Source organism: Lynx rufus, unplaced genomic scaffold (assembly GCF_022079265.1).
Source record: "Lynx rufus isolate CCGP_SWC_20201006 ecotype Redwood Valley unplaced genomic scaffold, mLynRuf1.p SCAF_2, whole genome shotgun sequence".
Taxonomy (NCBI): domain Eukaryota; kingdom Metazoa; phylum Chordata; class Mammalia; order Carnivora; family Felidae; genus Lynx; species Lynx rufus.
This window is the reverse complement of record NW_025814834.1, coordinates 180,023,283-180,040,233: the sequence shown is the minus strand read 5'-3', so window position 1 is coordinate 180,040,233 and position 16,951 is coordinate 180,023,283. Positions and strand designations below refer to the sequence as shown.

Here is a 16,951-nt window from a genome sequence, read left to right as displayed (position 1 = left end):
TATCATAGATAACAAAGTAATGATGCTATGTTAAGAGGGCTTGTATTTATACTGTAAATAAAAAGAACTAATTTTTTTTCCAGCTTGTGGTTACTGGGATGAGAAACCACCCTATGAATTTGCCAGTACAACTTGCTGCAAGCGCCTGTGTATTTAACTTAACTAAGCAAGATCTTGCTGCAGGAATGCCTGTCCGACTGCTGGCCGATGTGACCCATTTGCTGCTCAAAGCCATGGAACATTTTCCCAATCACCAGCAGGTAAGCATGTGGGAATTCCTAATCAAGTAGTCCTTTTAGTATCCCCTACCCTCCTCCTTATCTCCATAAAGTTCGATTTAGTAGACCAAGACTAGAATTTCAAATGCCTTCACAGGCTGTAAAGTAATAAATTTATGGTATGACTGAGTGTAGGACAACAGGAAAGTAGAAAACTAAAGAGTGCATTCCCTGCCTAAAAGTATTTAAATCCAAATGTTGAGGGAAATAGTGCAAACCATAAAAAAACGCATCTTCCACCTCAGTCTTGAGTTTGTGATAATTTCAGCAAACAGCCATAGCCTATTTGTTCTGGGCCAGGCACTATCAAGTACTGGGATACAGAAACGAATAAGACATGGATATTCTGTTTCTAGCAGTATGGTAGACTACATAACCTGTCCTGTCCTCAGGATGAAAACTAAAAATGTTGCTTGAATTATACTAAAAAAATTTTTTAAATTGAATTTGGGAGAGAGAGAGCATATGTGCATATATGCAGGGGGAGGGCAGGGTGAGAGGGGAGGGAATCATAAGCAAGCTTCACTCCCATTAGCACGCAGGACTCAGTCTCATGAATCGTGAGATCATGACGAGCTGAAATCAATAGTCAGATGCTCAACCAAATGAGCCACCCAGGTACCCTTATATTTTTAATTAAAATTTAGCAGGCAGTTGATAAATTAATAAAAAATACTCAGAGGTTGGGGTGCCTGAGTGGCTCAGTCAGTTGAGTGTCTGACTTTGGCTCAGGTCATGATCTCACAGTTCGTGAGTTCAAGCCCCACATCGGGCTCACTGCAGTCAGCGCAGAGCCCACTTTGGATCCTCTGTCTCCCTCTCTCTCTGCCCCTCCTCTGTTCATGCTACCTCTCTATCTCTGTCAAAAATAAATAAACATTAAAAAAAATTATGTTAAAAAATACTCAGAGGTGAAAAACCAAGTAAAAATGACAACCCAGATTGGTGAGTGAATCATTAAAGATAGCTTCCCTCATTGAGGGCAGTTGCCAAATTGGATGAACTTTAGGCTTTGGCTTTTGTGGCCTCTGGAAGCCAGGTGGACAGAGAAAAAAGCAAGATCCACCCAAAGGCCACCAGAAGGGAAAGAGATTAGCTGGTATTAATTCTGTTTATTATCCTATCTTGTCTAATGGAGACAAAAAAAAAATGTACAAGTGAACTTGTATGGGTCCAGTGGAAGTTAGTCTTTCAACAATAGGTGGGCAGAATAAAAGTTGTAAGAAATCATTGGTATTTCATCAGCCACCTTTTTTTATAAAGGCTACCCCTGGTTAAAAAATAACAAAGCAATATTTCATTAAGGAATTTTTTTCTCCCTTTGGTTCTTTAGTTACAGAAGAATTGCCTCCTTTCACTTTGCAGTGACCGGATCCTTCAAGATGTTCCATTCAACAGGCAAGTGATAGCCCTAGAACTTAAAATGGGGCAAAATCTGTCTTGGGCCATTTCTTACCAGTTGGGATATCCTTGGTGTACAGTTAATTAAGTGAATGGGATTGTGCATTAACTTATGAAATGCTAACTCTACTTTCTCTAATTTAGTACTTTGACATTCCTGATAGCAGATTGGCCCCTGTTTTCATAGCCCTTTGCTTAAAAATGTATATTTTTATATTATGGTTTTTAGAATATCCACACAATATTGTAGGCTGAAGAAACCGAGGCATTTAGATTCCATGTCTTGATCAGAGTTTTGTGTCTAATGACTACAAGGCTAGAAAGACTCAAGCCTTCTAGTTCTAGGTCCAGTGTTCTTTTCTCTGTACCATATCTCTTATTATTACTGTTATTTGATACTGAGTTATAGAAGAAACTTCTTAACCAGAGGTTAAGGGAGGTTAGATAGTTGGATTCAAATAAGCATAAACGATTCCCTTGTTTTCTAGGATACTGTGATTTGAGAGCTAAAAAGGTGATTTTTTTTGTCATCTTAATATTTTAAATATAATTTTTTAATGGTGGTATTTTGAAAAAATATATCTTATGGTTTTATGAAAAGTGTACATCTCAAGCAGCAATTTTACTGTGATTTACTTTTATTCAGGTAACAGTACACTGTTATCTGGCACAGCTGAGGAATGAGGTGTTCCATTTACTATTTCAAATAAATAGTTTGGATAAAAATATAACAACAGCTATCTTGTGTAGGTTACTAATTTTATTTTATAAATATTGAGCATCTGTACTGATTACACAAAGTCATATGTAGGAAGGACATAGTCACTCTCCTAAAAGAAAAGTATCAACTAACCGAAGATTTGGCAAATTTTTTTAAAGGGGCAGCAAATAATATTTTGGGCTTATGAGCCATAGGGTCTCTGTTGGAACTACTTAACTCTGCCAGTGTACCTCCAAAGCAGACAATATATAAAAAATGGGGATTTTACTATGTTTCAATAAAACTTTAGAAAACAGGCAGCTGGACCCACAGCTGTTAAAATCACTATATGTAGGCTACAGTTTACTTACCTCTGCTCTAGCCAATACACTCTGCTAGATTTGAGCTTCTTTGTGGTCAGAGATTGTGATTGGTTAATCTCTTTGTCTCTAGTGCTTAAGTGGATGTTTGGTGGATGAATGAATGAAAAATGAGTATAACAGAAGACAGAATTTTTCATAGAAGAAGATGACAGAATGCATTGGGCCCCCAAACGAGGAGGGAAAGATTTCATCTGATTGGTGATCATTAAAGATTTCATGTTAGTGATGGCATTTGAGATCATAAAGATAACAACTAACCTGTATAAAGCACTTCCTATTGCCAGATGCTATGCTAAATGTTTTACTTATGCTTATTCAGTCCTTACAGTCTTGTGAAATCGTTACTTTTGTAATCTTAATTTTATAGATGAAGAAACAGAAGCATAGAGAGGTTTAGTAGCTTTCTTAAGGTGATAAGATAGCAAGTAGCAGAATTTAGATTTAAATCCAGAATGGCTCCAGAACCTCTACTTTTTACATCCATGCTGTGTTGCTTTGAAGATGAGAGCTGGTTGAATTGATTGTTTTATGTTGTGGGAACTGCACAAATAAAGGCACAGAAGAAGTTGATAATAATACCAGTAAAAAATGACCTTTATCAAAAGCTTGGTATGTGCCAAGTTCTATACTAAATCTTAAGCTTTATGTGTAGTATCGTTTAATCCTCACAACAATCCTATAGAATAGATCTTATCATTTTGCAGGTGAAAAAATAGAAGTTCATAGCGATTAAGGAAATTGCCCTAGGTTCCCAAAGTTAGTAAGTGGTAGAAATGATACTTGAATCCAGACTGAATTCAGTGTGTGTGATATGCTTAATGACTTTATGGCATTGCTTCACATGGTAAAAGAGTTTATTTTATTATATCAGCAACATTAGGTAGAACTAAAATTCAAACCCCAAAATGCAAGGAAGTTCAGAATCTGTGCTGTTAACTATCAAGCTATCTTAACTCATAACTAGGGCATGTTTGGGGACTAACAAGCAGTAAGCATAGGGTAGGCAGGAAAAAAGATGTGAAAGTATGGGCCCATTGTTAGAGTCCAAAAATACTGTGAATACAGGAGTGACATCATAACTAAGTTTTCTGACAGATTTATGTATTACTGATGTGTAGACACAAATTGAAGGGAAAACAATGGAGGCAGAATGGCCCATTAGGAATCTATCATAAAACAATCAGAGATGGCCTTGGGAATAGAACGGAGGCAACAGTAAATTTGATGGAATTTGCAGAGGAGTACTTTATATCACTATAATTCAGCCAGCATGTATTAAACACTGTTTGTATGTAAAGCTCTGTAATGAGTTCTTGGTAAAGAGGGCTAAATAGGATATGGTCCTTTACCCCAAGGAACAGGTGAGGCTACAGATAACCACAGCTCTCTGACAGAGTTACAAACAAATGCTAAGGAGCAGTGAGAAGGCAGTGATAAACTTGTCAAGGAAAGCTTCTCAGAGGAAGTGATATATGAGCTGAGTCTTGAAAGATGAAATTGTGGGTAAGATAATCAGATATATTCTGTGGTGGTGTCCTGATTTCTCTCCTGTCTCACACCCCACATTCAGTCCTTTGACAAAGCCAGTTATCTTCAAAATATATCTAGAATTCAACCATTTCTCTTCACTTCCATTTCTACCACTTGGACTGGGCTAAAAATGATTTCTGTCCTGAATCATGTGGTAGCCTCTGAACTGTTCTCTTTACTTCTTTCTTTGCCTTCTTGAAGTTCATTTTAAACACAGCTAATAGGATAATCCTATTAAAAATATAAGTCAGTTCATGTCATATCTCTGCTTAGGATCTTTCTATGGCTTTCCATCTCATCTGGAATAAAAGCTAATTCTTTACAAAGACTAAGATCTGGTCCCCCTGTTACCTCTGACCTCATCTCTTTTTAAAATTTTTTTAAATTAGTTAATTAATTAATTACTTTTTTTTTTAATGACTTCATCTCTTGGTACTACACTTCTTGTTGTTCTCTCTGTTCTGGCCTCACTGGCTTCCATGCTATTTCTCAAAACCTCCAGGCATACTCCCTATTCAAGGTCCCTGTATCTACCTTTCCCTCTGCCTGGAATGCTTTTCCCCTAGATATCCACATGGCCAGCTCTCTTACTTCCTTAAAAGTTTCAGTGAGGCTTTTCCTAGTTACCGTACCTAAAATTCAACATTTCCTATCCTTTTTACCTGTTTACTCCTTTTTTCTCTATAGCATATACCATAGGTTTTACTTGTTTGGTTTATGATCTGGTGTCCATACTGCGATGTAAGCTCTATGAGAGTAGAGATATTTTCCTGTTTTGTTCACTACTCGATCTCCAGCACGGGGAACAATATCTGGAACAAAGCAGGGGCTCGATAAATGTTTGTGAATGAATGAATGAATATTTATTTCTGTTGTGCTAGGTACTGTAAGGAACCCAGACAAAACTCAATACAGTGTAGAAATCACTACAGAATAGAAATATGTTACAATCTAGAAAATGAATGCGGGATAGTTTTGATATTTTCCAAACTCTTGTTTCTTTACAAAGTTTCAGAATTAATAATGAGGCACCGGCTCCAGAACACGAAGTATAATTGTTATTCTGTATCAGTTAAGAGGAATTTTCCCTTTCTTTCGCACCTACCTGAATTGTAGCATCAGCTCAGCTAGAGCTGTAAGACTGTGCTTGAGCCTCCAGGATTCATTCATGAAACCCTCTTGTGTGTTTTCAGGTTTGAAGCAGCCAAGCTTGTCATGCAGTGGCTCTGCAACCATGAGGATCAAAACATGCAAAGGATGGCAGTTGCTATCATTTCCATCCTGGCTGCCAAGGTACCTGAACTCCTATGATTGAATAATTTTATGTAGGCAGCTATTTCCCATTACAGTTACTACTTCCCCCAAAATCTATATGCCAGAAAAGTTAGTACACCTCTTCGCCAGTCTGTTTGTTCAGTCTACATTCAATATTGCAGAACTGCATGTTAATGAAAGATTTTAGTCTGACCTTTAGAGTTTGTTACAGTGAATGATATTAAACTGACACTAACTAGGGGCGCCTGGGTGGCTTGGTCAGTTAAGCGTCCGACTTCGGCTCAGGTCATGATCTCGCGGCCCGTGGGTTCGAGCCCCGCGTCGGGCTCTGTGCTGACCGCTCAGAGCCTGCAGCCTGTTTCAGATTCTGTGTCTCCCTCTCTCTGACCCTCCCCTGCTCATGCTCTGTCTCTCTCTGTCTCAAAAATAAATAAACGTTAAAAAATAAATAAATAAATAAACTGACACTAACTAGTGAGTTCTTGGACATTTACTTTGTCATCTGCTTGCTTACAGCTTTCTACAGAACAAACTGCACAGCTTGGTGCTGAACTCTTCATTGTCAGGGTAAGTCTGTTATACCCTCTATGCAGATCATCAGAGAGTTTTCATTTTCATTGTTTTCAGGCAGTGTTGTGTTATCTTCTGGTATTTCATTACTTTTAACTGGATGTATTCACTTATTTTCATAGAGGTAGCTTTATTCCCTAACAGAGGTGGAAAGAGCCTTGAACTAGGAGTCTGATGACCTAGGATCTAACTTGTAAACTCAGTTTGTCAATTTAGACAAATTATGTGAACCATTGGAACCTAAATAAGCCTTAAGATCCTATCTAGTTCTAAAATTCTGTTATTTTGTTATTTATGAAGAAAATGTAGACACTGCCTTAGGCATAAGATTGTGCTACATGCTTTGGGGGGAAAAGATAATTTAGATAACTGACAAATGATTTTGCTTGCTTACACTCAGTTGAGGAGATGATATAGTGAACAATGAAAAGTTTAAAAGCTTTAAAGAAAATAAACAGTGTTCTTGGGAAGAGTGGAGGAAAGCAGTCCACTTCAGAGTTTCTTGTTACAATCCTGTCATGATGTATGTGAACAATAATGGTAGATAGAAAAGGCAAATGAAAGACTTCCCCTTTTTAAGATTTTATTTTTAAGTAATCTCTACACCTGACATGGGGCTCAACCCACAAGAGTCACACGCTTTACCGGCTGAGCCAGCCGGGCACCCCGAAAGATTCCCTTTTTTTACGATTTACGAGTTATGTATATAATGAGAAAGTCATTCCTTTGATAAATATGTATAGGATACTTAGCAAATTTCTATCACCTTACTAGATGAGGGATTCACATCGAATTATATCTATAATTTCTGTTCATAAGAGTAGTCTGTCTATAAGTAGTAGTAGAGAAAATAGTTATGTAGACATGGTTGTAATATAATCTACTAAGTATAATAATAGCAATATGAGTGAAAATAGTAATGTAAAGAGAGGAGAATGCTGTTGATGGTATGATGGAAAGAGTAGGAATTCTGGAGTCAACATATCTGGGTTTATTCCTAATTTTATCACTTACTAGCTGTAGTTTCTATAAACTACCTTATACAGTTATTATGAAGATTAAATGAAAAGGAAATTAAGATTAATTGAAGGGGTGGTGCCTGATCGGCTGTCAATAGAGCATGTGACTCTTATCTTGGGGTCATTAGCTCAAGCCCCACATGGAGCATAGGGCTTACTTTAAAAAAAAATTAAGAAGGAATATATGCTAAGTACTTAGCACAAAATACAATATATGTTAGGTAAGTAGAAAAGGATGCTACGTTTACTTAGTTTTTACTATTTTCAGGAATGATATTTTTAGTTTTAAATATGGCTATTTATTGCTATGTATGTGTTTCAGTAATTTTGGCTGGAGGTATAAAGATTTTAAGGAAGTCATCCACTTACATGCTTTGGGGGAAAATTAAGCTTAGTTTAAGCGGAAATTAGTAGCAGTAGTAGTGGTAATCACTAGCTTTTTTTTTCCTTTTTTTGAAGCTCTTAATTATCATCCACAATTTGCAGATGAGGAATCAAAGAATTAAATTAGCAAACAAGGTTACACAGATGCAAATTCTAGTACCACACTCTTAGGCACTATGCTTATTAAGTTACATAATTGCACCTAGATATTTTTGTTTCTTAAAAAATTTTTCCTGAATTGTATGTAACGTTAAGTAATAGTGTTCATTAATGTTTTTTTGTATCTGTTTGAGCAGAGCACCCTTCCCCCCCCCCCAAATTATTATCTAAAAATGGAGTTATGGGTGCCTTATCTAGGTCTCAAAACATTCACTTTTCAAACTTAGTTTCATTTCTCCTTCTCCCCCTCCACTTTTTTTATCCCAGGATCTGAAATGAATATATGCTATGACTGATTGGGTAAGACAGTTTGTCCTAAGCTTTAATCATTTTGCGTTTTATTTTATTTACAGGGTATTAGATTTTAGGGATGATGAGAATAATAAAGGATTTCTGAAGATCCTATATATTTTTTCCTGTTGAAGGAAAAATCTGATCCAAGAAGCTGGTTGTTGTACTTATAAAAACCTTTCTAGGAAATGTTTTAAGCCACAAGACCAATCCTCATGACTTGTGATTATTACCACCAATTGTAGTAACAGCTTAGTGATAAGAAATTCATTGTATTTTCCTTCTTTCAGCAACTTCTTCAAATAGTGAAGCAGAAAACCAATCAAAATTCAGTGGACACTACTTTGAAGTTTACTTTGAGTGCACTTTGGAACCTCACAGATGAATCTCCAACCACTTGCAGACATTTTATTGAAAACCAAGGGTTAGAACTCTTCATGCGGGTTCTAGAGGTTAGAATGGGAATTTAGCCTATAGTTTTGACATTGATTGATTAAAATATTCACTTATTATATTTGATTCTTTACGTAGTTATAGGTTTTTCGTTCTTTTTACAGTCTTTCCCAACTGAGTCATCCATTCAACAGAAAGTTCTAGGACTTTTGGTAAGATATAAATATTTCCTGCTAAATTCCAAGCTGTAATTAATTATTTTTCTTCTGAGATAATACATTGAAAGTTGTTTCTCTATTTGTAAACACTTAATGACATCAGAAAATATATACAATATAATAAAGTGGAAAAAAAAAAGCAGGCCATAAAACAATGTATACATATTAGGATTTTCACCACATTAAAAGGAAAAATATAAATTACATAATTTTCTCTATATTTTTTGGAATAATACAAAGCTTTATAGTGGGCCAATTTTACTTTTATAATCAGGGGGGGAAATCTCATTAAAAAATCTCACTAGGGGCGCCTGAGTGGCTCAGCCGGTTGAGCATCCGACTTCGGCTCAGGTCATGATCTCGTGGTTCGTGAGTTCGAGCCCCGCTTCGGGCTCAGGGCTGACAGCTCAGATCCTGGAGCCCACCTCAGATTCTGTGTCTCCCTCTGTCTGCCTCTCCGCTGCTTGCACTCTGTCTCTCGCATTGTCTCAAAAATAAATAAACATTAAAAAAAAAAAAAATCTCACTAAATTGTAAGTGTTCTCCATGCTGTGTTTGGTAATTAATAATTACTACTTAAAAGACTGCTTAACAAATTAGATATTCCAAGGGCACATGGGTGGCTCAGTCAGTTAAGTGTCCCAACTCTTGATTTCAGCTCAGGTCATGATCTCACAGTTTGTGAGTTCCAGCCCGGCATAGGGTGAGTTCGAGCCAGCTTCTGGTGAGCCCAAGCCCTGTTTCCAGTGAGCTCTGAGCCCTGCAGCGGGTGAGCTCAGGCCCTGCAGCAGGTGAACTTGAGTCCTGCTTCAGGCTGCAAGCTGACAGTGTGGAGCCTGCATGGGATTCTCTCTCTCCCTCTCTCTGCCCCTCATGGGATTCTCTTTTTACCTCTCTGTGGCCCTTGTTCACTCATGCTCTCTCTCTCAAAAATAAACAAACTAAAAAAAAAAGAGCTTAAATCACACACACAAAAAATTAAAAAAACATAGTGAGCCCTCTAGGATTTGAGATAAAGGTGAAGGATCAAATGTTTTGTTAACTTTAATCACTGCAACATTAGAAACATGCCTGTGTGGTAAAAGCTCTTTTTAGAGCAGATCTGTGCTTTTGAGGAATTAGATCATGGGAGGCATAGATTAGTGAGTAAAATATATATACATCAGTGTTTGTTTTATAGATGCAAGAGATAAGATACTGAGCAATGAGAGATGGATTTTGGGGAAAGCTAAGGGCTGGCATTTAAAGAAGACCTATCTGTTCACTGTAGCTTCAGGTTAATATAAAGTAGAAAATGTAAAAAGACCTAAATTCCCAGAAATAGGGAAGTATTAAATAAATTAAGGTATTTGATTATTTTATTCAGAGTTCATAGGGATTATTAGATACAGAAGTTGGTTCACATCACCACAAGAGGAAAGGTGGAATTTATTTTAAGTATTCCATAAGGCTTTAAGAGAGCTTCCATAGGGCTTTAAAAATGCTTTTTTTAATTTCAAAAAGAATACATGCTTATTATAACTGGTGAAACAGTGCAAAAGTGTATTTGAAAAGCTTAAGACTCTGTCCCCAGACTTCAATCATTTTCATTTCCATGAGGTAGTTAATATTAATACAACCTGGTGTGCTTTCTTCCAGATCTTTCTCCATTACTTTGTGTTTGAATTTTTTTTTCAATAACCTATTTTGAAATATTGCATCTAAATTTTTTGTGGTCAGAGAACATACTTTGATGTGAGTCCTTTAGAATTTATTGAGACTTGTGTATGACCCAGAATATGATCTTTGTAAATGTTCCGTGTGTAGTATGGAGCCTGCTTTGGATTCTCTCTCTCTTTCTCTCTTTGCCCTACCCCCCGCACATGCACACATGGGTCCATGCACTCTCTCTCTCAGTAAATAAAACGTTAAGAAAGAAGAAAAATGAATGGAAATGCCTTTTCATATTTGAATATGTGAGATTAGAGAGGAGCGATGATTAATCATTGATGCTGGTGGAAAAATAGATTATACACATTCATGTAGTGTATAGTTAAACTTGTCTCTTCTACCCTCTTTTTCATAGTTGAAGAAGAAACTTGTTAGTCATTACAGAGAATACATTTGGACATGATGCCTTTCACTTTCATTTATTATAAAATGACTTAAGCTAAGGAACAAGTAGTCTCTTAATAATCCAAAGTTCAGTGTTTTGGTTCCTAAGAAATGGAATCAACATGTTAGGAAGAAAATTATTGTTTCATAGTAGATCAAATTAAGTTTTAAGAATGAGGATTAATCTTCAGAGCAGTATGTTAAGTTGGATCTTAGATCCTTTAGACCCATAGTCTACATTGGAAACCCCTCAGTTGTTTCCCATGCGAACAGAGGTCTTCCTTATGTACTGTGTAAGGAAGCCATCACACCCCAAGCCCAGATAAAACGTCTACCTTATATAGGCCAGCAGTCAAACTTTGGCATTCAGTGGAGGTCTAAGGCTGTGAAATTTTTAAGACACAAATTACTATAATGAGGGGTGGCTGGCTGGCTTAGTTGGTAGAGCACGTGACTCTTGATATCAGGGTTGTAGGTTCAAGCCCCATGTTAGGTGCAGAGATTACTTAAAAATAAAAAATCTTAGGGGCGCCTGGGTGGCGCAGTCGGTTAAGCGTCCGACTTCAGCCAGGTCACGATCTCGCGGTCTGTGAGTTCGAGCCCCGCGTCAGGCTCTGGGCTGATGGCTCAGAGCCTGGAGCCTGTTTCCGATTCTGTGTCTCCTTCTCTCTCTGCCCCTCCCCCGTTCATGCTCTGTCTCTCTCTGTCCCAAAAATAAATAAACGTTGAAAAAAAAAATCTTAAAAAACGATCACTATATTGCTCAAAGGGATGCTTTTTTGCCTTCATTTTATTTATGCTCTCCACATTATTCAGAGCTGCTAATCCCTTTGTCCTTTTGATACACTCACCCCTCTCTGCTTTCTTGATAACCAAACTTTCCTGGTTTTTCTTCAACCTCTGTTACTGTTGCTTCTCAGCTTGGAGTTTCTCCAGACCACACAGATGGTATAAATTTGAACTACAATCTTGCATGAGGACAGTCCCTTATTGAAAATGGCAAGAGAAGACTTTTCCTTTTAGGCCAGATCCCAGATTACAATAGGCCTCTTTTTCATTCACCTATGTCAGTCTACTCTTTTTCTGAGGTGTGATACTTTGAAAGTCCTTGTCTTATATGTGAAGTCTTAGTTCCAGTTTTTAGCCTTACTTTCTGCCTTTGCATGGCTATTAAAACCCAGTGCTCTTGACTCTACAAGTCAGTGATGGCCTGTTACTGCTCTGGTTTGGTTCCCTATTTGCTTTTTATCCCAGCAGGTTACATATTTAAAGGTTGTTGAGTCACCTAGGTGGCTCAGTCAGTTAAGTGTCTGATGCTTGATTTTGGCTCAGCTCATGATCAAGTCTTAGTTCATGGGATCGAGCCCCACATCCAACCTCTGTGCTGGCAGCACGGAGCCTGCTTTAGATTCTCTCTCTCCCTCTCTCTCTGCCCACCGACCCCCTTGTGCTCACATGCTCTCTCAAATAAATAAACATTTTGAAAATAAATAAATAAACAAACAAATAAATAAAGGTTGTTAGCTGTTTTCCCACTATCACTTCTAGATATTTTATAGCAGGGGATTTTTTAGGTTATCCACCTCATCATTTTGCCTGAAAAAGGAACTCACTACTGTTTCTGTATTATTTTATTGTTTTGGGAGGAGAGAAAATAAATCACCCATAAACACACTGTGCTAACATAACAAAAGTCTTCACCTTTTATGTATGTGCAGATACATGTTTTTTTTTTAATGTTTATTTATTTTTGAGACAGACAGAGAACGCGCGTGGGCACAAGTCAGGGAGGGGAGAGAGAAGAAGACAGATTATCTGAAGTGGGCTCTGCACTGACAGATGAGGGGCTCATACTCACAAACTGTGAGATCATGACCTGAGCCAAAGTCAGACACTTAACCAATTGAGCAACCCAGGCGCCCCTGCAGATACGTGTTTAAATTGTTACAATCTCTGTTCCTTCTTAGAATACAAATGGTCATTTAGCCATTATGCATATTACTTCAATTTTTATATCTTCTTTTTTTCCAGAATAATATAGCTGAAGTGCAAGAATTGCATTCTGAATTAATGTGGAAGGATTTTATAGACCACATCAGTAGCCTCCTGCATAGTGTTGAAGTGGAAGTCAGTTACTTTGCAGCTGGAATTATTGCCCATTTAATATCTAGAGGTGAACAAGCTTGGACATTGAGCCGTAGCCAGAGGAATTCTCTTCTGGATGATCTGGTAAGGTCATTTGGTGTTTTCTAGAAGCATACAAACAAACATTCATCGTAGTTAAGCTATCAGAGTTTCATAATGCAATAATGCAGTGCTGAATAAATATTGTATTCTTTCTTGTGTGTCTTGTGTCTTGCAGCATTCAGCTATTTTGAAATGGCCAACTCCAGAGTGTGAGATGGTAGCATACAGGTAATTAGCAAGATAATTAATATTAAGCCCTTAACCTAGTCATTTCGCTTGCTTGGAGATTATTCCTACCAGGTGTATAATGTATTTTCCCTCAGGCATCTATCTTCTTACTGGTTTTAAAAGGATTGAAATATTTTCACTTTTTTCTGTTACCTGTCATTCATCATTTCTTCTTTCATTTCACATTTATTGAAGAAAGTGCCAAGGACCTGTTCTATGCTCTTGAAATTCAAAGATGAGTAAGACATGTTGCCTACATTGAAGAGGCAGAGGAGAGAATAGGTGAACTAGAAGATAAAATTATGGAAAAAGAGGAAGCTGAGAAAAAGAGAGATAAAAAATCCAGGAGTAAGGGGAAAATTAGAGAACTAAGTGATGCACTAAAAGAAATAATCTACGCATAATTGGCACTCCAGAGGAGGAAGAGGGAGGGAAAGGTGCTGAAGGTGTACCTGAAGAAATAATAGCTGAGAACTTCCCTGATCTGGGGAAGGAAAAAGGCATTGAAATCCAAGAGGCACAGAGAACTCCCTTCAGACGTAACTTGAATCGATCTTCTGCACAACATATCATAGTGAAACTGGCAAAATACAAGGATAAAGAGAAAATTCTGAAAGCAGCTAGGGATAAACGTGCTCTAACATATAAAGAGAAACAGATAAGACTCGTGACGGATCTCTCTACTGAAACTTGGCAGGCCACAAAGGAATGGCAGGAAATCTTCAATGTGATGAACAGAAAATATATGCAGCCGAGAATCCTTTATCCAGCAAATCTGTCATTTAGAATAGAAGGAGAGATAAAGGTCTTCCCAAACAAACAAAAGCTGAAGGAATTCGTCACCACTAAACCAGCCCTACAGGAGATCCTAAGGGGGATCCTGTGAGACAAAGTACCAGAGACAACGCTACAAGCATGAAACCTACAGACATCACAATGACTCTAAACTCATATCTTTCTATAATAACACTGAATGTAAATGGACTAAATGCACCAACCAAAAGACATAGGGTATCAGAATGGATAAAAAAAATAAGACCCATCTATTTGCTGTCTACAAGAAACTCATTTTAGACCTGAGGACACCTTCAGATTGAAAGTGAGGGGATGATGAACTATTTATCATGCTACTGGAAGTCAAAAGAGAGCTGGAGTAGCCATACTTATATCAGACAAACTAGACTTTAAATTAAAGGCTGTAACAAGAGATGAAGAAGGGCATTATACAATAATTACAGGGTCTATCCATCAGGAAGAGCTAACAATTATAAATGTCTATGCACCGAATATGGGAGCCCCCAAATATATAAAACAATTACTCACGAACATAAGCAACCTTATTGATAAGAATGTGGTAATTGCAGGGGACTTTAACACCCCACTTACAGCAATGGATAGATCATCTAGACACATGGTCAATAAAGAAACAAGGGCCCTGAATGATACATTGGATCAGATGGACTTGACAGATATATTTAGAACTCTGCATCCCAAAGCAACAGAATATACTTTCTTCTCGAGTGCACATGGAACATTCTCCAATATCACATCCTGGGTCACAAAACAGCCCTTCATAAGTATAAAAGAACTGAGATCATACCATGCACACTTTCACATCACAATGCTATGAAGCTTGAAATCAACCACAAGAAAAAGTCTGGAAAACCTCCAAAAGCATGAAGGTTAAAGAACACCCTACCAAAGAATGAATGGGTCAACCAGGCAATTAGAGAAGAAATTTAAAAATATATGGAAACAAACAAAAATGAAAATACAACAATCCAAACACTTTGGGATGCAGCAAAGGCAGTCCTGAGAGGAAAATACATTGCAATCCAGGCCTATCTCAAGAAACAAGAAAAATCCCAAATACAAAATCTAACAACACACCTAAAGGAAATAGAAGCAGAACAACAAAGACAGCCTAAACCCAGCAGAAGAAGAGAAATAATAAAGACCAGAGCAGAAATAAACAATATAGAATCTAAAAAAACTGTAGAGCAGATCAACGAAACCAAGAGTTGTTTTCTTGAAAAAATAAACAAAATTGATAAACCTCTAGCCAGGCTTCTCAAAAAGAAAAGGGAGATGACCCAAATAGATAAAATCATGAATGAAAATGGAATTATTACACCAATCCCTCAGAAATACAAGCAATTATCAGGGAATACTATGAAAAACTATATGCCAACAAACTGGACAACCTGGAAGAAATGGACAAATTCCTAAACAGCCACACACTTCCAAAACTCAATCAGGAGGAAATAGAAAGCTTGAACAGACCCATAACCAGTGAAGAAATTGAATCAGTTATCAAAAACTTCCCAACAATTAAGAGTCCAGGACCAGATGGCTTCCCAGGGGAGTTCTACCAGATGTTCAAGGCAGAGATAATACCTATCCTTCTCAAGCTATTCCAAAAAATAGAAAGGGAAGGAAAACGTCCAGACTCATTCTATGAAGCCAGTATTACTTTGATTCCTAAACCAGACAGAGACCCAGTAAAAAAAGAGAACTACGGCCAATATCCCTGATGAGTATGGATGCAAAAATTCTCAATAAGATACTAGCAAATCGAATTCAACAGCATATAAAAAGAATTATTCACCATGATCAAGTGGGATTCATTCCTGGAATGCAGGGCTGGTTCAACATTTGCAAATCAATCAACGTGATATATCACATTAATAAAAGAAAAGATGAGAACCATATGATCCTGTCAATCGATGCAGAAAAAGCATTTGACAAAATTCAGCATCCTTTCTTAATAAAAACCCTCGAGAAAGTCGGGATAGAAAGAACATACTTAAACACCATAAAAGCCATTTATGAAAAGCCCACAGCTAACATCATCCTCAATGGGGAAAAACTGAGAGCTTTTTCCCTGAGATCGGGAACACGACAGGGATGTCCACTCTCACCGCTGTTGTTTAACATAGTGTTGGAAGTGCTAGCATCAACAATCAGACAACAAAAGGAAATCAAAGGCATCAAAATTGGCAGAGATGAAGTTAAGCTTTCACTTTTTGCAGATGACATGCTATTATACATGGAAAATCTGATAGACTCCACCAAAAGTCTGCTAGAACTGATACATGAATTCAGCAGTTGCAGGATACAAAATGAATGTACAGAAATCAGTTGCATTCTTATACACTAATAATGAAACAACAGAAAGACAAATAAAGAAACTGATCCCATTCACAATTGCACCAAGAAGCATAAAATACCTAGGAATAAACCTGACCAAAGATGTAAAAAATCTGTATGCTGAAAACTATAGAAAGCTTATGAAGGAAATTGAAGAAGATATAAAGAAATGGAAAAACATTCCGTGCTCATGGGTTGGAAGAATAAATATTGTCAAAATGTCAATACTACCCAAAGCTATCTACACACTCAATGCAATCCCAATCAAAATTGCACCAGCATTCTTCTCGAAGCTAGAACAAGCAATCCTAAAACTCCTATGGAACCATAAAAGGCCCCGAATAGCCAAAGTAATTTTGAAGAAGAAGACCAAAGCAGGAGGCATCACAATCCCAGACTTTAGCCTCTACTACAAAGCTGTAATCATCAAGACAGCATGGTATTGGTACAAAACAGACACATAGACCAATGGAATAGAATAGAAACCCCAGAACTAGACCCACAAAAGTATGGCCATCTAATCTTTGACAAAGCAGGGAAGAATATCCAATGGAAAAAAGACAGTCTCTTTAACAAATGGTGCTGGAAGAACTGGACAGCAACATGCAGAAGGTTGAAACTAGACCACTTTCTCACACCATTCACAAAAATAAACTCAAAATGGATAAAGGACCTGAATGTGAGACAGGAA

At 37.4% G+C, this 16,951-nt stretch overlaps 1 protein-coding gene across 1 annotated transcript in view; it reads left to right on the top strand.

Annotated features, from left to right (window-relative positions):
- ZYG11B (zyg-11 family member B, cell cycle regulator) overlaps nt 1-16,951 on the top strand; it is a 91,794-nt gene that overhangs the window by 48,812 nt on the left and 26,031 nt on the right. Inside the window, exons 5-12 of the mRNA XM_047082674.1 lie at nt 84-260; nt 1,612-1,676; nt 5,486-5,585; nt 6,084-6,134; nt 8,281-8,442; nt 8,548-8,595; nt 12,727-12,924; nt 13,058-13,110. Of these exons, the coding sequence (XP_046938630.1) occupies nt 84-260; nt 1,612-1,676; nt 5,486-5,585; nt 6,084-6,134; nt 8,281-8,442; nt 8,548-8,595; nt 12,727-12,924; nt 13,058-13,110 (854 nt within the window). The remainder of the gene's footprint in view (nt 1-83; nt 261-1,611; nt 1,677-5,485; nt 5,586-6,083; nt 6,135-8,280; nt 8,443-8,547; nt 8,596-12,726; nt 12,925-13,057; nt 13,111-16,951) is intronic.